We start from the raw sequence: 25564 nt of genomic DNA, 5'->3' as shown, positions 1-25564 counted from the left end.
TAAACTGGCTGTTTCTATTTATTGTTTGGAGGGCTATTTTGCTTTTTGATATTTCATAGGTGCCAAACCATGTGTTCTCCATCCCTTAAAGAAAACTGAATCATTTGAGTAGCAGTAACACCTTCAAATTTATTGCTACTTTATATATAAATACATTTAATAAGAACACTTGAATTTGTTAGGTATTCTGCACGTAACATTTCATCTGCAACTATCCCTTTTCCCAAACCATAATTCTCCTTCAGAGAAATTCAGGCTACTGAAACATTTGTAGAGGTATTGCCCGCAACTTCCTTAGCAGTGATTTATTTTGAATGTTGTAGCATTCAGTAGCCTTAAAACATCCAGTTAGAAGGCTGATCTCTCCCACTGTGGAGATGGAAGAATTACTCAGTACCATTGCAGCTGATTGTGAAAACAGAAGTGGGTCAACATTTGTACACCTCAAAGGATCCCTGAGTTCACGTTTGTGGAGCGTGGGTGCATGAGAGATCTATATAGTCCAGGACAGATTTAAATTCTGGCAAAGATATCCCTTCTTACTAGAAACAACTATTCCATAGTATTGTAATAATATTCACTTTACTGGAACTTATTCACCTTCAGTAAAGCCATTTTCACTGGATGCAGGCCATGCAGGCCATTCACAAACTCTGGTTTGTGAATAGGAGTTCTGATGGTTGTGGCCTTCTGCATTTAGACTGTATAATGATACTTGTGAGCACAGTTCTATGGTCCTCAGCACCAATTAGATGGATGTGTCCTAAATGGAGGGTAATGGACTGATGCCCACCTCTGCATAATGTATGCAAGCCTAGGAGAATATTTGCCTATAAATAAATACAATGAAACTGTATTTGAGTTTCTCCTGTACAGCAGTAATGTTGCTGCATCTCCGGGCTACACCGTTGTAACAGCAGATGGGTCTGTCTTTACCAAATCCAGTGGGAACGGTTCTTAGAGTCCTCGGCTGTCCAGTATGCTTGGAGTGTGCTGCTGATCAATTTCATTTCTGGAGACAAAAAAAGGGTTCCTCTTCATGAGAAATGCTCTCGCACAAAGAGTCAAGGGAAAATGCACCTTTGTTTTTCCCCCACAGAATTACTTATCTTCATCGCCGATAGAGCTTCATGATGCCAACTCGGTGCAAGTTCTTCCATAGCTCGGCTTCTAGTAACATATCATGATTGGCATAGAAGACCAGGGGCTTTTTCTCCTGCTCATAGTAATGATCTGAAAACAATTTATAATTCTCTGTGATGAATCCATAGGCACTGACCTATCGAAGGAGAGGAAGTGAAAAGATGAGCGAGGGACAGACCTGGACCAAGAAATACAGTCTTTCATGCAGGAATTCCCTTGGAGAAACAAAGCTGCATCCGATGGAAGGCTAGCCAGCATGAGGCAGATGTCTAAATGCCACATGGTTTGGAATAACAACAACAAAAAAGCAACTTTCCCATTTCCTCCAAAGAATAAGTATATTTTATGCATCTTGGTCTGCCATCTGATGCCTCCCTCCTTTCACTGTTTTTCACCATCACCAGTAGTTTTAAATCTCCATTGTCTGTTAGTGAGCAACTAAAAATTAGAAAAGGTGACACTATGGGAACTATTACCTGATCGCAAGTATGTAGAGCCGTTAAAAGCATAAGTGCTCCAGTGCTGGGTATGTAGAGATGACCAAACTGAGAATTAATAATTTCTGATTTTAAAAACCTGGGAACAGAAAGAGGCAAATTCAGCAGAAAATGTTACTGGGGAAAAATTGGGATAATGTTATCTTTCCTTGGTTAAGAATCTGGCAAATAGAAAGGCTTCAGATGTCTCCCTGACATGCTGGGTTTCCAAACTGACAAAATCTGATCTGGGGTGTTTTCAAATTCCTGCTTTCATGTTTGTATTATTCTTCAAAGATCTTTTAAATGTCATTAGGGTTTCCAGATCAAAGAGTAGGAGTTTTGAACAAAACCCAAATATTAGAGGCCCAGAGGACAAACTGGTATATAATACATGCTTCTATGCTGCTGTTTGCTTCTATGTTATTGTTCACACCAGTCAACAAAATATCCAGATCCCTTTCTCAGCTTTGCCCCTGCCTTGGGTATGTGAAAAGGAAAGTGCAGGCTGCCATTCATACATAAATGCTACTCAGTGAGCAATCAAACTGTTCTTAACTTCAAGTTTTGTTGCGGCAATAAAAAGCTCAGAAACATCACCTTTCTTTTAGATAATGCATGAATTCTGGGTGCAGCAACTTGAATTTCCCTGCAGATGTCTCAGATCCAAAATATTTCCAAGGGCTGTGGAAAGAAACAAAAGGAAGTAACACTTCTGTGGTTAAGCAATTCAATGACTGGGGAAAAAATTTGAGCAACCGAACAATGGCACTCTTGGTAAGATCTGAAACATGTGTTCATGGTAAAAAACAAACAAAAAATCTATGTGATTCCAGCTATTCAAGCTTGACACATGGTTTGGAGCTCAGTATCAAGAAGTCAAAGGAGACCTCCGATGCCACCCATGGAGTCCTTCATTCTGACCCATCAGGATACTAAGCCCTCTTGATTCAGCTAATTTTTGCCACATCTTCAATAATTATACTTTTTCCAGCTCAAGAGAGAGAGGCATAAGGAGGGGGGATAGCATAGCATGCAAAGAGAGGTATCCTCTTGCGCCATACCTTTCTATAAATTGTGCTACCAACAGGGGGAGGATTTATAAGGGATGTGGGGAGTTGTGCGTAAACATAGGCATATGTTGTGTTATTGTTATGGAAATGTGAGACAGAAATAATAATAATAATAATAATAATTTAATTTTTATACCGCCCTTCTCCCGAAGGACTCAGGGCGGTGTACAGGGAAATACAATAAAATACAATATATAAAAATTAAAAGAAATATTAAATACAGTAGCCCAATTAAATAGATTAATACAAAATGTTAAAATACCCCTAAACCCATCAGACCAGGCCGGCTTGTTCAAATAAATATGTTTTTAGGTCACGTCGGAAGGAGCGAAGGTCAGGAGCCGTCCGGAGCTCCACTGGTAAACGGTTCCAAAGGTCTGGCGCGCCCACAGAGAACGCCCTCCACCGGCAGTTGGTTCCATAATGCCGGAGCGCCCACAGAGAAGGCCCTCCCCCTGGGGGCCACCAGTCGGCATTCCCTGACTGGCGGCACCCTGAGGAGGCCCTCTCTGTGGGAACGCACAGGGCGGAGGGAAGTTGATGCCGGCAGCAGATGCTCCCATAAGTAACCCGGACCCATGCCATTCAGGGCTTTATAGGTCGTAACCAGCACCTTGAATCTTACCCGGAGGACAACCGGAAGCCAATGCAGCTCATGGAGTAGAGGTGTTACATGGGAGTATCGGGAAGCCCCCACCACTCGCGCGGCTGCATTCTGCACCAGCTGGAGCCTCCGAGTAGTCCTCAAGGGCAGCCCCATGTAGACAGCATTGCAGTAGTCCAAACGGGAGGTCACGAGTGCATGAGTGACTGTGCGCAAGGCATCCCGGTCTAGATAGGGCCGCAACTGACGCACCAGGCGAACCTGAGCGAAGGCCCCCCTAGTCACAGCTCCTATATGATCATCCAAGGAGAGCTGTGAATCTAGGAGGACACCCAAGTTACGAGCCCTATCTACGGGGGGTAATATCTCACCCCCCATAATTAGCGATGGAATATTCTGAATTTCCCGAGACGCTGGCACACCCAGCCACTCAGTCTTGTCAGGGTTGAGTTGAAGCCTATTCCTCCCCATCCAGACCCGGACCGCCTCCAGGCAACGGGACATCACAGAGAGGGCATCACTGGGGTGGTTTGGGGTGGAGATAAAAAGCTGGGTATCATCAGCATATTGATGATACCCAACCCCAAAACCACGAATGATCTCACCCAGCGGCTTCATATAGATGTTGAACAGGAGAGGTGAGAGGACCGACCCCTGAGGCACACCACAAACAAGAGGCCTTGAGGCCGACCTCTGCCCTCCTGCCAACACCGACTGCGAACGTCCCAGGAGGTAGAAGAACCACCGTAAAACGGTGCCTCCCACTCCCAACTTCCCGAAGACGCCGCAGTAAGATACCATGGTCGATGGTATCAAAAGCCGCTGAGAGGTCTAATAGGACTAGGACAGAGGAACAACCCCTGTCCCGAGCCCGCCAGAGATCATTCACCAGCGCAACCAATGCCGTCTCCGTGCTATACCCAGGCCTGAAGCCCGATTGGTACGGGTCTAGATAATCAGCTTCCTCCAGGAACAGAGGGAGCTGCTGCGCCATCTCACTCTCAACAACCTTCGCAAGAAAGCGAAGGTTGGAGACTGGACGAAACTTGTTTAAAACAGCTGGGTCCAGGGCAGGCTTCTTGAGGAGGGGTCTCACCACTGCCTCCTTCAAGGCGGCAGGAAAACTACCCTCATTCAGAGAAGCAGTTATCACTGCCTGGAGCCAGCCTCGTGTCCCTTCCCGAGCCGAATAAACCAGCCAGGAGGGGCACGGGTCCAATAAACAGGTGGTGGAGCTCAGCCTCCTCATAATCCTGTCCACCTCTTCCGGAGTCACAGGGTCGAACTCCTCCCAGATGACATCGACAAGATCACCCATGTTCTCACCGTCAGACTCTGCCCAGTCGGAGGCCAGACCGGTCCGGATCCGAGCGATTTTGTACGACAGATGCTGGCTAAACTCCTCGGCATGACCCTGCAAGGGCTCCTCCCTCACCTCCTGATTCAGGAGGGAGCGAGTCACCCTAAACAGGGCGGCCGGGCGATTATCTGCAGACACGATGAGGGCAGCAAAGTAGTTTGACCTCGCTGTCCTCATCGCTGCGAGGTAAGACCTTGTAAAGGACCTTAGTCGCAATCGGTCGGATTCAGACCGGCTAGACCTCCAACAGCTCTCTAGGCCCCGTCTCCGACGCTTCATCTCCCGGAGCTCCGCGGAGAACCACGGAGCCCACTGGGATCTGCACCGGGTCAGGGGCCGCATGGGTACAACTTGGTCGAGTGCCTCAGTGGCTGCCTTTTCCCAGGCGTCCACTAGGGCCTCGGCCGAGCTGTGAACTAAGGCGGCAGGTGGGGACCCAAGGGCCGCCTGGAACCGCTCAGGGTCCATTAGGCGCCTGGGGCGGAACCATCTAGTTGGTTCAACAGCCCCACGACGGGGGTTGGCAAAATGGAAGACCAGCCGCAGGAGATGATGATCGGTCCATGACAGGGGCGTAACAATTGGAGAGCCCCCACCCAGATCATCCAACCACCGGCCAGATAGAAAAATCAAATCAAGCGTGTGATCCCCCCCATGAGTTACTTGCGTCAGGTCCATGGCCGTCATGGAAGCCATGAACTCCCGAGCTAACTCAGATGATCCCCCCAGGGATGGCAGATTGAAGTCACCCCAAATTATAAATCTGGGGAACTCAATCACCAACCCCGAGAGGATATCGAGAAGCTCAGGCAGGGCTGCTGCTATGCGACTAGGCAAAAGGTACACAAGCAAGCCCAACTGAGCCCTAGGACCACATCTCATGAGGAGAGACTCACACCTGGCTATTTGGACAACGGTGGCCTCCCACGGACATAAGGTCTCCCTCACGACTACCGCAACCCCCGCCCCTACCCTGAGCCCAAGGCCGGTGCAGCACCCGGAAACCCGGTGGGCAAATATCAACCAGGGGGACACCTCCCTCTGGGCCCAACCAGGTTTCCGTGATGCAAGCGAGGTCCGCATGCTCCTCCTCAACCAGATCACGGATGAGCGGAGCCTTGTTAACTACGGACCTGGCATTGAAATACACAAGCCTGAGCTCGGGTGGCTGCTCATCCCTGTTCCCGGGACCACGGGACGAAACCAGAGGGTCGGAGCGCATCACCGCTTGAAGACAGCAGGGACGCACTCCCGGGTACTGATACGGCCCTCTGTTCGAGCATCTGCTGCCATTCCTTAACGTCGTGGGAATAGGTATTCCCACACCCCGCTCCGGGGGCCCGGAGGCAACCCGCCCAAGCCCCGTCCGACCGTGATCTATTCCAGGCCTGGCCTGAACAGCGAATGGTGGACATTCCATTCCAGCAACAGTCTCTTTGGTGCACTTTCTAGTTATGTTACCATATGTGACTCTGTGATACAGAAAACATTCTATCTAAAGAAATCTATTGGGTTGCCCACAGATTTATCTGCTTTGTAGGCAGAAGCTTTTTAATATAGTGGACATTTCTGTAAAGGGAAAGGAACATAATGCAAGATGGAGATGAGGATGCACAATCCAATCGCCAAAAGTGAGAGAGGGTGTTGTCACATAAACAGTATTAGAAACAGGGTGTTTATCAATGTTTAGAATCTCCTAGAAATGGGATAAGCCAAGGAAACAGAAGTACAAGCCATCTGTTTCAGGTGACTTCTGGGGAAGAAATGTCAAATTCAAGCAAGTTCTGCTAAAAGCAGAGCAGACCATCATAGTGGAATGAAGAGCCAGCGAGTAGACCAGCCCTTTGTAATTCCTCTCTGGATAAGGAGAGGACTTCAGATCACCCACAAATGTTCCCGACAGTTGCTCCTTGTGAGAAGACAGCAAGACAGCAGTCTCTGGCAAACATAGAGCTCTGGGAGATGAGGAAATAGCCATCTTATTCAAACCACAGTTGGCGCCTTTAAAAGGGCAATAGATTTGCATATTTGATTTTAATCACTTTTGGAGATTGTTAACTGCTTTTCAACTATTAGAAATCTTTGGATCGAGAAATCTGAAAACAATTGATGAGTTTTCTTCAATCCCTAGCAAAATAAGTTTTATATAAAGTTTAAGGAGTTATTTTTTTTTAATAAACAACAAACGGTGATTGGAATTTAGACTTTGGAAAGTTACAAATGGTCTAAGGGACCAGATGGATTAGAAATAAGATTTGGAATTAAGTTTTAAGAATCCTTCTTGTGGGAAAATGCTGTTTTGAATTATTTTTTAAAAATTGATGGGATGGGACTTTGAAGGTTGAACACTAGTGGGGTCTAGAAGGAACAAAGATTACAATTAAACAAGAACACCTAAATTAAGAGACAGTTTGGTGTAGTGATTAATGTGCTTGGCTTAGAAACCAGGAGATTGTGAGTTCCTTGTCCCACCTTGGACATGAAAGCCAGCTGGCTGAGTTTGAGCTAGTCACTCTCTCTCAGCCTAACCACCTCACAAGAATTGTTGTTGTGGGGAAAACAGGAAGAGGAATATACATTCACTGTCTTGTGTTAGTTATAAAGTATTGAAGGTAAGATAAAAATCTAATAAATAAATAAAATAAATCATTTGACTTAAATGCAGAATGAAGCAAAATATTTCAACATACTGAGTTTTTGAACAACTGACCCAGAAATTAATTTTGCTCTGTAGACAGACTATGTTTAAAGTATATTATAGAAGAGGAACAAATTTTGCCCAACAAGACTGATTGGATGGAGTTCCTCTCAACAATAGCAATACTACTTGTAGTTGCTATTAATGGTTAAGAACAACCATAGCTGCATGATGCAATATGACATAAATCTAACAGCACTAGAAATGTAATGTTTTGATAATATCAATTGTTAATTTTTAACAGAGAGATTGGCTGTATGAACATTTTTCCTCAAAAGACTATACAATGAGCTGCCTCACTATGAACCAGAAGTTTAAAAAAATTAAAAATAACATTGTATGTGGTTCATAACCAGAAAGCAAAGGAACAAGAATTGTTCAAGCAGAATTACTTACGTATCACCTTTGTCATAGCCCTCTGGGACTTGACTGCCCAATATGGCAGATCGAAGCATAATGTAGTCTCGTACGTTTGATGGAATGAAAATGTACTGTACATCCTACAACCAACATAAAAGGAAATGTAAGCATGAGGTTTGACAAGGGAAAATATTGTTGCAGTGAAGCGTGTATATAATGTATACCTTTTCCCAAGTAAACCATTTTGTATTTCTGTCCCGTTTTTTTTTATTGAAAAGTTTTACAGTACATTTTTGAATACAAAACCCCTCCCCTCCCCCTCCCCTCTCCCCAAACCTCCCCAACTCTCCCCTCCCCTCCCCTCCCCCCTCCCCGACTTCCCAGAGCTAAATACAGGGTATAAAAACACAAACAAACATAATCTAAAATATGCAAACAACAATAAAATATTAAATTCTATCGCACTTTAACTCTTAATAAAATAACTACAAGCTAGTTATACATCATATAAATCCACTACTTATTCAAATGCTAAATGAAACTTTTTAGTCCCATATTTATTCTGGATATAATCAATCCATCTCCTCCACTCCATAATGTCCCGTTTTTTTTACTCCTTCTCCAATAATCACTTAGTGGGCATTGTGCAGCCATAACTTGACTGCTTTTGAAAGCCTTCGCCAATGCTTAAATTAAGTTAATTCAGGGAATCTTTGTATTGATGCTATTTTAGCATCAAGCCCACCACCTGAAGATCATACAAGGTTTTTAAAAAGTGAAGCTGGAAAGACTTTAATAAAGCATTTTGTTCTGCCTTCAATTTTCCTGGATTGAAAAGTATTCTGCTGGCAACAATCTGCAAAACCAGCCACCCCACTTAAAGCAAATGTGACTAAAGTTAGTAGTATTTTAGCCCAACCTTGCAGTTGAAAAGAAGAACATAGCTGTGCTTTTACCTTCCCCTGTGGGATCTGTGTGAAGCCATATTCTGCATAAGCAACAAGGGAATTCTTCATAGTGTTCACTGTAAAGCCATAGAAGGAGGTCTTAGTCCCAACATCTTCCTCAAAACCTTTGGTGACTGCCCCATTAAGCCTGTAAGGAACAATAGAAGCAAAGCCTGAGGAATTTAATGTCATCAGCAAAGCACAACTAAGTAAATGACTCAAATATCTGAGATTTTATTCTGAAAGTTTAAGAGCATGGATCTTGTGGGGGTTTTAATATCTCCATAACCACTCAGAAATGGGGCCTTTGCCCTTTTCAAAGGAAGAGGATTGCTAACTTCCTTGTACCTGAAGACAAAGTCATGAGCATCTATCTTCTTCCCTTGGCGAGACCCATTCAAAATTCCTCCATTCCCAACCACGGCACAGCTGATGCAACAGTTAAGGAACCTGGTTTCATCGACTAGCTGACTCTGGATAGACTCAGTGAGAAGCTGCACCGTGGATGCAACAACTGCAGATTAAAACAATGCAATGATGCAAGTTAGGAAAAAGTTCTAGCAACAACTGCAGCGAGAGAATGAAAACACTAGCTATAGATTCAAGGCAACGAGAAATAAGCAGAGGGAGCTACATTAAGATTAATTATCATGAGATGAGCAGAACACTCCATTTCTAGCACACAATGGGCTAAACCTATTGTCAACTGTTTGCAATTCCACTTTTAGGAACTCATAAAGTTCCAGGGTAAAGAGAGTCCCTTCCCTTCTCTTTCTTCCTACTAATTTGTATAGTAGTATATAGTGTCCTTACGGTGGGAAGGTAACAGCATTCCGTGTGCCTTTGGCATCTAGTCATGCCGGCCACATGACCACGGAGCCGTCCTCAGACAAACGCTGGCTCTTCGGCTTTGAAACAGAGATGAGCACCGGCCCCTAGAGTTGGAAACGACTAGCACGCATGTGCTGGGGAACCTTTACCTTTACCTTATATAGTGTCCTTACAAGTTTCTAGGCACCACATTGGGAAAAGGACACGATGGAGATATAAATAAGGCAACCAAGATGAACAGCAAGATCAAATACCCTCCTTAGGGGAGAGAATTATGGGAGCTAAACTAACATATAGGGGATATAACGCATTGGGGAAGGTTATTTTAGGCTACTTTTTATTTATTCTGCTAATTTGGTGGGAATTAATTTATAGTGTAATCTTCATAGAGGGTAGCAAGTTGGCCAAACTTGCTGTCATACTTCTAGGAACTGAATAAATATTTTTGTGTACAGGGAGTGCAGAATTATTAGGCAAATGAGTATTTTGACCACATCATCCTCTTTATGCATGTTGTCTTACTCCAAGCTGTATAGGCTCGAAAGCCTACTACCAATTAAGCATATTAGGTGATGTGCATCTCTGTAATGAGAAGGGGTGTGGTCTAATGACATCAACACCCTGTATCAGGTGTGCATAATTATTAGGCAACTTCCTTTCCTTTGGCAAAATGGGTCAAAAGAAGGACTTGACAGGCTCAGAAAAGTCAAAAATAGTGAGATATCTTGCAGAGGGATGCAGCACTCTTAAAATTGCAAAGCTTCTGAAGCGTGATCATCGAACAATCAAGCGTTTCATTCAAAATAGTCAACAGGGTCGCAAGAAGCGTGTGGAGAAACCAAGGCGCAAAATAACTGCCCATGAACTGAGAAAAGTCAAGCGTGCAGCTGCCAAGATGCCACTTGCCACCAGTTTGGCCATATTTCAGAGCTGCAACATCACTGGAGTGCCCAAAAGCACAAGGTGTGCAATACTCAGAGACATGGCCAAGGTAAGAAAGGCTGAAAGACGACCACCACTGAACAAGACACACAAGCTGAAACGTCAAGACTGGGCCAAGAAATATCTCAAGACTGATTTTTCTAAGGTTTTATGGACTGATGAAATGAGAGTGAGTCTTGATGGGCCAGATGGATGGGCCCGTGGCTGGATTGGTAAAGGGCAGAGAGCTCCAGTCCGACTCAGACGCCAGCAAGGTGGAGGTGGAGTACTGGTTTGGGCTGGAATCATCAAAGATGAGCTTGTGGGGCCTTTTCGGGTTGAGGATGGAGTCAAGCTCAACTCCCAGTCCTACTGCCAGTTTCTGGAAGACACCTTCTTCAAGCAGTGGTACAGGAAGAAGTCTGCATCCTTCAAGAAAAACATGATTTTCATGCAGGACAATGCTCCATCACACGCGTCCAAGTACTCCACAGCGTGGCTGGCAAGAAAGGGTATAAAAGAAGGAAATCTAATGACATGGCCTCCTTGTTCACCTGATCTGAACCCCATTGAGAACCTGTGGTCCATCATCAAATGTGAGATTTACAAGGAGGGAAAACAGTACACCTCTCTGAACAGTGTCTGGGAGGCTGTGGTTGCTGCTGCACGCAATGTTGATGGTGAACAGATCAAAACACTGACAGAATCCATGGATGGCAGGCTTTTGAGTGTCCTTGCAAAGAAAGGTGGCTATATTGGTCACTGATTTGTTTTTGTTATGTTTTTGAATGTCAGAAATGTATATTTGTGAATGTTGAGATGTTATATTGGTTTCACTGGTAAAAATAAATAATTGAAATGGGTATATATTTGTTTTTTGTTAAGTTGCCTAATAATTATGCACAGTAATAGTCACCTGCACACACAGATATCCCCCTAAAATAGCTATAACTAAAAACAAACTAAAAACTACTTCCAAAAATATTCAGCTTTGATATTAATGAGTTTTTTGGGTTCATTGAGAACATGGTTGTTGTTCAATAATAAAATTAATCCTCAAAAATACAACTTGCCTAATAATTCTGCACTCCCTGTATTTGTTAACTGAAGTCCCAATTACCATTATAAGTTGAGGACTACTTGTAGGTTAAAACCAGAACCTTGAATTGAGCCCTGAAGTCATTTGCAACCAAGGCAGCATCTGCAAGATATGTTAATAATGCACCTAGCACTATCCCTCTTTGTAGATGAGATTGTTGCATTTTGCATCAATTGCAAAAGTGGAGTTGTTTTCAACCTCATATAAAGTTATAACAAGAAGCTAACAAGGGTTTGTCAAAAACAGATCATTGCAATCTTATTGCATTCTTTGACAAAGTGACTAAATTAGTGGACCAGTGAAATGCTGTGGACATAGTATACTCAGACTTCAGTAAGGCAATCAACAAAGTAGACCACAACCTACTTCTTGGTAACAGAAATATTTGGAATAGATAGCATTACAACCAGATGGATTCACAACTGGCTGACAAACCACATTCAACATGTAGTCCTCAATGGAACCACACTACATGGAGGGAAGTATGAAGTGGGGTACCCCAAGGTTCCATTTTAACCCCAATACTCTTCAATATCTTCATAAATAATCTAGATACAGAATAGGTGGTACCTTACTCAATAGCAGTAACTATGAAAGGGATCTAGGAGTCCTAGTGAACAATCACTTAAAAATGAGCCAGCAGTGTACTGCAGCTGCCAATAAAGCCAACAGAGTTCTAGCCGCATTAACAGAAAGACAGAATCAAGACCACAGGAGGTGTTAATACCACTTCATAAGGCCTTGGTAAAACCACACTTGGAATATTGCATCCAGTTTTGATGACCACAATACAAAAAAAGGTGTTGAGACAATGCAGAGAAGAACAACAGAGATGATTAGGGGGCTGGAAGCTAAAACATGAAGAAGGAGTTGGGTATGTCTAAGTCTAGTGAAAAGAAGGATTAGAGGTGACATGATAGGAATGTTCCGATATCTGAAGAGCTTCCACAAGAAGGGTGGGGAGGTGGGGGAAACAACCTATTCTCCAAAGCACCAGAAGGCAAGACAAGAAGCAATGGATGGAAACTAATTAAGGAGAGAACCAACCTAGAAATAAGGAGAAATTTCCTGACAGAACAATCAGTGGAACAGCTTGCCTCTAGAAGTTATGGGTGCCCCATAACTGGAGATTTTTAAGAAGAGATTGGACTGCCATTTGTCTGAAAGAGCATAGGGTCTGCTGCTCGAGCAGGGTTGGACTAGAAGACCTTTAAGGTCCCTCCCAACTTCGTTATTCTGTTATATTGAAGTAGTTTAGGAATGATGGTTTGAGTCATAGTTGAAATGAACACTTAATTCCTATGTGACCCTACAAGACATCCATGAATCTATACTATACAGATATATCTATGTTGTATACTGAACAATACAGTTTGAGCATATTTAATGAAGTAACACTATTTCTTCTAAACAAAATATATATCCACTATGAACAGTCTTTTTGTGTCAGAAATGTTTTAAGACTGAGTAACAATCTTTGATGAATCATATGTCTCAAAAATGATTAATGGTTTCAGTCCTACTTCTAAAATATCAGACAGTGAACTTCAGCTTTACTACTTTAATAATTCCTTTTGAATTAGCATGAGATCCTGCAAGGAGTGGTGATGAAAAGTATTTCTTTGTTCTTTCTTACTCTTTCTTGGCACTCTTTTTCTTGTACATCAGTCACAAATAACTTTTATACAAGAAATGTCAGGAAAAGTAGCAACCTTGCAAATGATCCTTTACCAAGTTCTAGGTCCGGACACACTGGGGATTTTCACATGTTCTTCCTAAAGTTTTTTACGGCCAGTTTAATCCTATGCTGCTTCACTTCTCCTTCCATTCAAAGTGTGTCCCCCCTTGCTCACTCCCCTCTTAAGAGATTTAGGGCATCAGCCAGAGATATTTGGCAAGAAACTAAGAATGGGCATGGGGCAGGAAGCAAAAAATTCCCAGAAGCCACTGGGTAAAAAGCAACAATAGAGTGGGTTGTGTCAAAGCCTTTTTCTTCAAGTTAGTCATCAGAAAGACACTGGGACCTTTGATACAGGCAAATGTCACCACACATGGATAGTACCAGCATTTCCAATTATGATTTCTCCCCTCCCAGATCTCAGCCTTTAAAGAAAAACAACGGATTGCATGAACATTATAAAAAGGGTGCTAAGCAATCCAATATGTTAAAACTTTTGGATGCTGCAAATAGGTAGAGAAAGAGGTTTTTCCAGCCAAATGAACTCATAAAAAGTAATGTTATAAGCCAAGTACTTTCCCTCCTGGGCACAGAAACTACACTGATCACATTCCAAAAGTACGGTGTACTCCTAACCATAAGTAGTGTTCCCTTTTTCTATTCTGGGTTAAGTTGGCACATCAGAACGTGAGAAAATAGCATTTGCAAGATTTGCTTGCTGGGAACTTTATTTGTGCATCTTCACAATGGGCCGCTGAGGTACTGTAATCCCTCTGCAATATATAGTTTAAAATGTATTGAAGGCAGTGGGTTTATTTCTTGCCTGAGCTTAATAACAAACTTTATTCACACAAGAGAATTGTTAACACATTATTTTTTTCATTTTAGGGAATCATAAACAAAGACTTTGAGAATTCCCCATATTTCTTGTCTATGGATCTATGAGTAGCAGCATCCACGGCGGGATTAAAACAGGTAAGAGGATGCTCACAGTAATGTGATCAAAACACTACCCATCAACACATCAACATGTGTACAAAGGGTGCAGGGGTTCAAACTGTATGTTACAACCAGCCATCAGCCATCTGATCTGACAAGCCACACTCACCCGTCCCAGACACCGCTGTCTCCTATTCTACAATTCCCAGAATCCAATGGCCAATCAGGTCAAGATACACTTGCCACATTCTTTTGATCCTCTGTTGGGGCACAGAGCTACAACTAATATGAACACAAATCTACTTTGCCCCACTGCCACTTAATCTAAAAGTTCTACTGAATATATAACTCACTCTTTGCACATTTTAAAAAGTTGCGAGGTGATTGAATCTGAATTTTGTGCACAGCAGGATGCTGAACCTTATCCTTTATATTGTGGTCCTTATGGACTAAAGCTGCAACTTTTCTTGAGAGATTTTTGGTTAAGGCAGAAGGGCAAGTGTTAACTACCTTTTACTGCTGTCCTAATCATGGACCCCCTACGGGGTGTTTCTTGACAACTTTGAGATTTGATTAATCTTGGCTGGGAAATTCTGGGAATTGTCATCCACACCCCTTAAACTTGCCAAGATTGAGAAATACAGCCCTTATGGCTTCTATTTTAAGAGAAAACTACATCCATATGCAAACACAGATGATGACAGACTTCCTGATTAATACAAAGAGCAGTTTAACTCTTTAATATAATATCTGATGCACATTAGGGATGGAAGTCATCTGTGATCTCTGTAATTTCAAATGAAAATATCAATTTATTTTTAAAAAAAAAATACATAGTTTTTCAATAAGGTAAATTTCTTCAGTAACAAGTGTCAAAATCTTTAAAAGGGAATGAAGGTGCCCTGAAGAAAATATATAATATGGACTTCCGGTTTTGTGCTGTAGCGCATGGCCGAGGGATTATGGAGCTCCACACCCTACGGCTAGTTTCATCCTGCCAGGGGACCTTAAAGGGTCTAAAGTCATCCCAGAGAGGCAATGAAGAAAAAGAGGTGCCCCGATGATTGTGAAATGATGGCGGTCATCCAACTCAATCCGGGGAAAGCCCTCTAACCCAACAGGAGAAAGGCTGGCTACACCAAGCAACTTGCAGCCGAAGTCCAAAGACACTAACCAGAACAATGGTGAACAGCGTGCTTGAAACTGGGTGAGGAATTCAATCTTCTCTCTCCTATTTTGATGACATAAATGAACATATCTCTAACCTAAACTCACAATTAAACAACACTCAAAAAATGATGATAAAGAATAAATAAATCAGACAATAGAATACAAATCAGAGGAAAATGACTTAAATATGGAAGCTACAAATGAAGAGAACTACAATTTAATAAAAACAAAAGAAAATCCACAAAATTTTGCTATAACAAAGGAAATAAAAAAGATGTTTTACTTTCCAGGACTTCAAAACAAACTTGAGGGGAAAAAAAGAAGATTTAATAAAATGGATTAAAGAGGAGACAGAAAACAAATAATTTGTCTTTTTTATTCCCAACAATATCTGCAAAAATACAACCTGGCAAGCTAAACTTACTGATTTGGAAAGCGACATGGCAAAAGAAGATTAGACTTAGATTTAAGAGATGTGATTCAACTTACCAGATAGAATACTATATGAACATCTGTTTGAATGCAGTTAAAAAATATAAAGTTTGGATATAAAAAGGTCCTATAGTAAAATTGCTAGATGGTATGCTATATGATTAAATACTTGTTTGAAGATGGTTAAAAGAATAGACAAAGCTTAGACATAAAGGGGCACTATAGTAAGAGGGATAAGATATATAAGTAGTATAATACTTTTATAATATATAAAATGTAAAAATATTGAGACAGTATATTTGATGAAAAGTTTGGATATTCAAAGGTAATGAATTTTGAGAAAATTATGACGGATAAGAATGGTTTCAATACTGAGCGGAAATTAAGCTTAAATAAGAATCTTGAAAACAGGACTTAGTAAGATGACCTATAATTACAATTGAAACATAAGCTGATTAGAAAAGATGTTATAAATTGATATTATCGTTATAATAGATAATACAGTAATATAGTATAGATAATAGAAAAATATTTATACCCAACTCTGTATGTATTGAAAGTATTAAGAATTATATTTGTTTAATGTAGACAAAAGGAGAATATTACTGGAAGAAGAGAGGATCAATGAAATATATTATCAACCAACATATTGATCAATTATAGAAATTAATTATTACTGTTTTTAAATATATGAACCCGGACAACACACTGTTCAGTAAACACTAAAGATTGTTATTGTAAAAAATTAATAAAATATATTTTAAAAAAGAAAATACATAATATGCAACTCCTGGCCCTGTGTCTTCTAAATTTGAAAAGTTTAAAGTCTTGGAAACTTTATAGGAATTATGAAGACTGGTTTGTCTGCTAATCATTTTGACATTTGTTGCAGCAATGAAGTCAAGATCAGCAGTAAAACAATTTGGTGCACAACTGCATGCATCCAACAAGACACAACTTTCATCAAAGCCCCATCTGCCACCACTAAAGCTCTGTATGGTTCTATACCTGGATATGGCACATCACGCCAACCATATGGAACGCTGCGATCCTTCAGCCTCCCCCAAGTCTCAGGAGTGAAGTGCTGTTCCCACATAAACACAGGGATATCAAAATCAAACTGCTTCTCAAATGTTGGATTGTGTTTCACTCTGGATTTTAATGACGAGAGGCATGATCTAGACTAAGGAAGATTAGAATGAGTAAATCTCAAAGGCAGGAAACATTACAATCTATAGGTTTTTGGAAACGCTACTTTCACTAGCTATTCAGAGCAATGTGCATCCAACAAGGCCAAATGTAGCACAGCTTACCTAGATTATAAGTCGCAAAACAGCCCAAATGTAATTTCTGTTGTAATTCGTAGAAAATCCAACTCTTGATTCAGAATAAAATAATCTAATTTTTAAAACATAGATTCTACATTGACACATTCAGAGTGAGATTGAGTGAGGCTTTTGATACTATATTCCTATAAGCAGCACTTGACAGCGTGAGACAATAAGCAAATCCTGATGATTTTCTTTGCTTCTTCTCTGCCAAAAATCATCTTCTTAAAACAAGAACAAAAACAATCTATATATTGCAAAGTACACAAACACAGACAAGAGTTTATTTCATTCTTAGAAAGCCAGTGGGAAACCTTTACTCCCTGCCAAACTGCATGAAAAGCAGCCACAACCAGACCACCTATGGGTTCCATCCTATCAGGTCAGATTGGGTGGGCACACTCTTGGTTTCCTTCCCAAAATGTTTCAATTAATGGGAGCTAGGACATATGACTTTTTCATGGCAGCCCCTGCCCTATAAAACATTTTGCCCCCTGAAGTTTGGAAGGCCCCCACCCTTCTAGCCTTTCATAAAGTCTGAAAGACTTCACTTTTCCCCCAAGCACTGAGAGATTAGACATATGTTTGCATGGATTGGTGCCAGGTTTCTATTTTTACTGTTTTTTTAAAGTTTTATGTTTTAATTTAGTATGTTTACAGTTTTTAAAAAGGGACGCGGTGGCTCAATGGGTTAGGACGCTGAGCTTGTCGATCAGAAGGTCGGCAGTTTGGCGGGTCGAATCCCAAGTGCCACGTAACAGAGTGAGCGCCTGTTACTCGTCCCAGCTTCTGCCAACCTAGCAGTTCGAAAGCACGTAAAAATGCAAGTAGAAAAATAGGGACCACTATGGTGGGAAGGTAACAGCGCTCCGTGCGCCTTTGGCATCTAGTCATGGCCACATGACCATGGAGACGTCCTCGGACAAGCGCTGGCTCTTTGGGTTTGAAACGGAGATGAGCACCGGCCCCTAGAGTTGGAAACGACTAGCACGTATGTGCGGGGGAACCTTTACCTTTACCTTTATAGTTTTTAAAATGATTTTATTGGGAGCCACCCAGAGTTGTCTGAAAGATGGGCAGCCATATAAATGTTTTTCATAAATAAAATTTAAATTCTGTGATCACAGAATCTCAACCAAGGCTTATGTTCACTATATGAGGACAAGGACATTGCCATTTGTGGGGATAGTATTAACAGTTATGCAGTTTTCAATCTTTCTTTGTAAGACACCCAAAGAATACTGATTATGGGCTGGAATGGTGACTTGAAAGAACCAGTAAGAACCATAATCATTGCATGTCAAACCGGGACTACAAACCCTGGTGTTCAAATCCTTGTTCAACCACAAAATTCACTGGGTAGTAGATTTGTGACATACACTTTCTCACTGCAAGCTTGAGATGGTAATAAGTTGATGGGTGAGAGCATGTATAAAAGACTTTAAGCCTTTTCAATACTAATTTCATAGCTTTAAAATTCTCTCCCAGAGAAAAGCATTTAATATTCTATCTGCACTTTGCTAAAAAATGTTGTGCTCTTGTTGTTTTGGTTTCCAGACGAAATATTTTGTACACACTTAAATATCTTGTTCATAAGCTACTATGGAAAGTGAGGAAGATAATCTTGATAGAAAGATCCATCATAAGAATTAAACACTTTTTTAAAGTCCACAGCAGGCAGATTACATTTAGAAGCTGCTCTGACAAATACCTTGACTGTACTATAAGGAGGAAGTGGTACACCACAATCAGACTGACAAGAATGATATCAGCACTGCTAGATCAAGAAATCAATTCTAGAAGAATGCTCAAATTATTTTTATTGAAATAGGCTATAACATAATCTTGCATATCTTCATCAAGGTAACCTTCTTTCTACAGCTACCTTATGAAGGATTTGTCTTGAAGGGTAGCATACAGAAATTCTGTCACTTACCTGTCTGTTCCTAAACAATATTTTCTAAGACTGAACCAGTGGGAAAAATGTAACGTCTAGGCTCAAGACCTACTGCACCCACCGAAAGGCTGGAAAGTCTCTTCTTTGAGGTCAAAAAATTTGATCCCCCATCAGGGAGCCATCCTTCAAAAAGTACATGGGGCTTGGGACAAAGAAACCACCTAATCTGATTTCATTTTAATTGCAAATTGGTTAAATAATACAATGAATGAACTTTCTCATATGCTTTTAATCATTTCTCTCTTCCTTGTGCATTCCTATACCAGGTCATTTTTTCCCTTCTAATTCTCTATAAGATACAGAAATGGGAGTAACCCATCCTTGCTTATTTGATTTTTTTCCCCAAGAGATAGGGTGGAAGAGTAGGTTCGTAAATGAGCTATATTAAAGCATGTTGTGAATAGGAGAGTTGTTATAGGTGATTAAGAAAGAACTGTATCCAAATTTAGTCAGACTTGGGTTAGTGACTAAATTGGGTTAGTGACTAACTTAGTGAAATCAATAAGATTTAAATAAATCAAGATTCACTGAAGTCCTAAAGATTTTAAGGTGTTTTTTTAAGTGCAATTACATCTGTATGCAGCCCTATATGCAAGGGGCCTGAGAGGACCTAAGTGCGTCATTTCTTCAGTAAGTGCTGGAGATACTTACTAAAGGAGGTATAGCAGAGAATCCAAAAAAGGGTTCTTAATGCATCTAAATAGTCACTTGAGCATTATCATTGAAATGACAGACTGACAAATAAGCTATTTAATATGCATGATATGCTTGTTACCTTCTCCTTAGGGCTAGACACATCTTTGGTTGAATTTCTCCTGAAAATAAAGTAACAAGAAAAAGGAGTAAAATTTGCATTTCATTGCTCAAAAACTATGGATTCCGTATTCACAGACACAACAACATTTTCTGAGGAACTTCTACTTGCTACAATTCAAATTAAAAAAAACCTGCATGTAAATAGCAATACTAGAACTAACTCTCAGCCCTGTTACAAGCATTGGCTATAGGCAGACAATATGAAAATCCATCACACTGGTACATTTTGTTCCTTCTCTCCCTCCGCCCATGGGTAATTTTTAAGTAGACAATCAAATAAATTCAGCATTTACTTGCATTATGCTTGAGAAGATGAAACCTGTGGTAATCTCAAACTGAGGTGAATGACCAGAACATTTAATTATTTAAGAATTAAGTCCAGTATAGCTCTCCCTCTACTTCCCTCCTCTACCTTTTGGGTGGCAAAGTTGTCTACTAGATTCATCAGGAATCTGTTTGATCTCCCACTTGGTGCAGAATTTGTCTCCCTGTTGATGTCAGGATAGTTAAGAGTCCCCCTTTATTATTGCGGTATGCATCCTGAACACCTAACTGATTGATCAGCAAAAATTTCATCTATTTTATCTTTTTTGGTGGTTTGTGTTACACACTTATGGCAATATCGTTCCTTTTGTATTAACCCAAATGCATTCAAGGTTTTCATCCTTGTTTTTTGGCATTTTGGTAGAGGTGTAGTTATTTCTTACATTTAATTCAATTTCACCTCCTCTTTTATTAGGTCTGTTTCTTTTGAACAATTTTAAATCCTTCTAGCACAGACAAGTCAAACACAAGGCCCAGGGGCCGGATCCGGCCCGCAAAGTGGTTTCATGTGGACTGTGAAGCCATCCTGGAAACAGTGAGGGAACGGCCCCCACTGCTTTGGCCCTGGCCCAGAGACCCTCCTTCTGCCAGAGACCCTCAGATCTGTCCCACTCCTGCCCGGGCCCCCATAGGCACCCTTGATGCAAACGATGTAGAGCTGGCCATGCCCACCCAGTAGGCCACGCCCACCCTGGCCCCGAGGGCAACCGCAATGCTGATGCGGCCCTCAATGAAATTGAGTTTGACACCCCTGTTCTAGCAGTATGTTCCAAACATGGGTTTCACCCCTCCATTGTTTGCTAATGGCAACAATGTCATATATGTCCTCGTTTACCTGAATTGCTAATTCACCCTATTTATTCCTCATACTCTGTTCATTGGTGTATAGGCATCTAAGTCCTTTTTGACTGACCCTGTGTTTGCATCCCTACTTCTCCTGCTTTGTTCCCCTTCTTTCTTACCAGTTGGTTGATTGCCATGAGGTTTATGTTTTGGATTAGGTCCTAAAAATTGGCTTCCCTCCCCCTCCAGTTTTAGTTTGTTACTTTGTTTAGTTAAAATTGGAAACTGGTCAGTGGCTTCAGTCTTTAAAAAAAGATTCACAGCTTTCTTGAGAATGAATATGAAATGCAATTGGATAATTTAGCCTAATACTGTAGATTTGTATCACGTCAGCTAGGGGACACCGAAAACATGCCTTGCCTCCATAACATGTTTTGTATATTCAGTCCAGCAGAAGCAATTGTTGATCACCATTTTCTAAGGACAAACCTGGGTCGCTCTTGGCAACAGGAACAGTAGCAGTTAATTGTGGAGGAAGGTCACAAAAGGATTAAATTTAACATGCAATGCTGATTTTAGCTAACAAAGTCAGTTAGTTGCAGGCACTTGCTATTTTGGAATATGTTTGAAACACCAAGGTATTTTATCAGAAGAAAAACACATTTCTATGAGAAGCCTAACCTTTTCGTGATGGCTCTTCTGATCAAGTCACGATTTCTTACATCTTGCAATATTTCTGTATCTTCTAGGTCCCATGTTTCTTGTTGCTGTGTTCTGGAAAATATTAGGCAAGCGGGAAATGTAAATAAATAAATACACAATGGCTTGTATGATATTAGTTGCTACTACACAGCAAAGCCCCTTCATGGATTACTGCCTAGTCGTGGCGAAGGGGCTTGCGTAATTCAATGAAGCTATGAGCTATGCCATGCAGGGCCACCCAAGATGGAAATGTCATAGCAGAGAGTTCTGACAAAACGTGATCCACTGGAGAAGGAAATGGCAAACCACTCCAGTATCTTTGCCATGAAAACCCTATGGACAGTACCAAAAGGCAAAACGATATGACGCTGGAAGATGAGCCCCTCAGGTCGGAAGGCGTCCAATATGCTACTGGGGAAGAGCAGAGGGCTAGTACTAGTAGCGCCAGAAAGAATGAAGCGACTGGGCCAAAGCCGAAAGGACGCTCAGCTATGGATATGTCTGGTGGTGAAAGGAAAGTCCGATGCTGTAAAGATTCTTTCTCCATAGGAACCTGGAATGTAAGATCCATGAATCAAGGAAAGCTGGACGTGGTCAAACAAGAGATGACAAAACTAAACATCGACATCTTAGGTATCAGCGAACTAAAATGGACAGGAATGGGTGAATTTAATTCAGATGACCATCAGGTATACTACTGCAGGCAAGAATCCCTCAGAAGAAATGGAGTAGCCTTCATAGTCAATAAAAAAGTAGGAAAAGCAATACTGGGATACAACCCTCAAAATGACAGAATGATCTCAGTTCGAATCCAAGGCAAACCATTCAATATCACAGTAGTCCAAGTCTATGCCCCAACCACCAGTGCTGAAGAGGATGAAATTGACCGGTTCTATGAAGCCCTACAGCACCTTATAGAACTAACACCCAAAAATGATCTCCTTATCATCATGGGAGATTGGAATGCTAAAGTAGGAAGCCAAAAGATAACTGGAATAACAGGCAAGTTTGGCCTTGGAGTACAAAATGAAGCAGGGCACAGGCTGATAGAATTTTGTCAAGAGAATACGATGGTCATAGCAAACATGGCTGTCTGAGGAAGCTTTGCAAATAGCTGAGGAAAGGAGGGAGGCTGATAGAATTTTGTCAAGAGAATACGATGGTCATAGCAAACATGGCTGTCTGAGGAAGCTTTGCAAATAGCTGAGGAAAGGAGGGAAGCGAAAGGCAAGGGAGAAAAAGAAAGATATGCCCAATTAAATGCAGAATTCAAAAGAATGCAAAGAAATAGAAGAAAACAATAGAATAGGGACTGTGGTGCTGGAGAAGACTCCTGAGAGTCCCTTGGACTGCAAGGCGATCAAACCGGTCAGTCCTAGAGGAGATCAACCCTGACTGCTCTTTAGAAGGCCAGATCCTGAAGCTAAAACTCAAATACTTTGGCCACCTGATGAGAAGGAAGGACTCACTGGAGAAGAGCCTAATGCTGGGAAAGATTGAGGGCAATAGAAGAAGGGGACGACAGAGAATGAGGTGGCTGGATGGAGTCACTGAAGCAGTAGGCGTGAGCTTAAATGGACTCCAGAAGATGGTAGAGGACAGGAAGGCCTGGAGGAACATTGACCATAGGGTCGCGATGGGTCGGACACGACTTCGCAACTAACAACAACAACAACAACACAGCAAAGAACAATGGAGAATAGTTGCACCTCTTGCAACTAGTGCATGGATTAAATGATTAGAGACAGTAACATTAAAATACACGTTGGATAAGCATACTGTTTAAATTTCTAGAAAAATAGTATGTGGCTGCATTCATTTCCGACCTTACACTTTACAACGCTCTTCTCAAATGATGTTTCTGTATCTCCTTTCCCCAAACTATGTTTAAATATAACTTAGAATAACAATTAATCTGAAAGTGGCTAGTAGCCCATGAAAATATACTAAAACCTATTTACTAGACTTAAAAAAACCATTTCCTTAGTATTTACCACACTTTGTCAATCTCACCTTCGGTGTGGCTCCCTAAAGATTGTTGATGCTGTCTATGAAGTGATTTGACTAAGAGGGAATTGAATTGATGGGATCAAAACAAAGTGCAAGGCATTTCCATGCCAGCTCTTCTTGCAATTCTTCAAATCCTGTTCCAGAGCTGTGTTTCCATGCTACTATTTCTCATCAGCAGCCAAGTTAATTAATTTTGGCTCAGCTATAGTACAGCTGAAAGCATCTGTTAGGCATATGGTGATAGCCTACATAGTTGGGTTGAAAATATATAAACTATGATGTTGTGACTTTAAGATGTTAATTGGCTGATGGGTGTGTAAGTGTTCTCATGGCCATAAGAGGGAGCTAGGAACGTAGCTTCTCTCTCTCTGAATTCACTGCTCTCTCTATTACTGTTTTGCTGTACTGTTGGTTTACTACTGTGATAAACCTGAACAACTGTGTATTGACCTCTGGACTGGTAAGAAAACTTTGTATTTGGAATACTCCTCGGACTGTTGCTATTGTGTATGACCTGGACTGTTTATTTTTGACCGTGCATTTTTGTTTTTACACCACCTCAAAGTAAAATACTTTTTGTTTTCACAACTCAGTGTATTCTTGTGGTTACTGTGTAACTCTTACTGCTCTCAGTGCTCTTCCTTGTCTGTGCAACTCCTTGGTAACACAAGGAGACCTCTGGACAACAATTTCCTTACAGCATCTCTCTCTGATGGACACACCTTTCCATTTGTAACGATGCAGCTCTGCAGAATTTGTGAACCCTTTGTTGTTTCCATTGGCAAGAACTCTTCCCCCACCCCATTTCCTCAGCGCCAACAGGTGCAGCCTCCTGCAGAAGGCTCTGTAGAAGGAAAAGGTTGCTTGATAGCTTCACAAGTCTCCCTTCATATTAATTTCTAAAATTTTACTTTGGAAAGAACCAGGCAAGTGTGGACCATTCTGCTGAGTATCTCAAAATGCAGCCAGGATTGATTTTGGATGCTTGATTCTTTGATGATCCTTTCAACTGTTCCTCAATATATAAAGGTGAAGTGAATTTTGCATGGGGTCTTTTTATTCTCTCTTCTCTCTTGCCAGGGACAAGATGACTGCATAGTCCCAACTTAACTTTAAAAACAAAAAAGCACAAAACTGCCTCACATATGGGATGTGTGTATGAACAATTCCTTCTGTATGGAGGGAATTTTAGTCCCTCCTAGACTGTCTCTCCCTTTCCCTGGCAATATTTGGCATCCTGCCTGTTGGCATTATTTAGATCAAGTGTGTCCAACCCACGGCTTACCACATGTGGTCGTGGACAGCCAGTAATGCACCCCACAAGAATGTAAACTTTTAACATTAATATGTGATTTATATACATTAACTATATATTTTATATGTGGCCCAAGACAATTTCTCTTCACTCAATGTGGCCCAGGCAAGCCAAAAGGTTGCACTTCCCTTATTTAGACTCTTATCTCCACTCTAAAAAAAAATGCAACCCCTATTACTGTCGCTGGGGAAAACATTTAATTGTACAATTACCAGCATGCTCTCGTTCATCATCACAACTTCCAGGAAGCTTTTAAGTGTAACAAAGGAATGGAAGCTTGATGGCCACTCATTTATAACAAGTGAACATAGACTAAGGTGATCAAAGGCCTGGAGACTAAAACATACAAAAAACGGCTACAGGACTTGGCTTTGGCTAGTCTAAAGAAAAGAAGAAATAGGGGAGACATGAGAGCAGTATTCCAGTATCTGAGGGGCTGCCACAAGGCAGAGGGGGCCAGGTTGTTCGCCAAAGCACCAGAGGGAAGGATGAGAAACCGTGGTTGGAAACTGATCAAAGAGAGAAGCAACCTGGAATTCAGGAGAAACTTCCTGACAGTGAGGACAATCAACCAGTGGAACAGCTTACCCCCAGAAAT

At 41.4% G+C, this 25564-nt stretch overlaps 1 protein-coding gene across 1 annotated transcript; it reads right to left on the bottom strand.

Annotated features, from left to right (window-relative positions):
• Positions 1-24941, bottom strand: ST6GALNAC2 (ST6 N-acetylgalactosaminide alpha-2,6-sialyltransferase 2; the record flags this gene model as incomplete). The annotated part of the gene is made up of 10 exons (XM_083353394.1): positions 1-1279; positions 1620-1719; positions 2220-2303; positions 7751-7854; positions 8671-8809; positions 9010-9155; positions 9747-9750; positions 16613-16914; positions 19792-19831; positions 24937-24941. The coding sequence occupies 10 exons, from the start codon at positions 24939-24941 to the stop codon at positions 1112-1114; spliced, it is 1092 nt and encodes a 363-aa protein (XP_083209520.1). The 3' UTR covers positions 1-1111.
• Positions 24942-25564: the final 623 nt, after the last annotated feature.

Source organism: Vipera ursinii (assembly GCF_947247035.1).
Source record: "Vipera ursinii genome assembly, chromosome: 2".
In the NCBI taxonomy this organism is placed as follows: Eukaryota; Metazoa; Chordata; class Lepidosauria; order Squamata; family Viperidae; genus Vipera; species Vipera ursinii.
The sequence above is the reverse complement of the archived record's forward strand: the minus strand, read 5'-3'. Positions and strand labels throughout refer to the sequence as shown.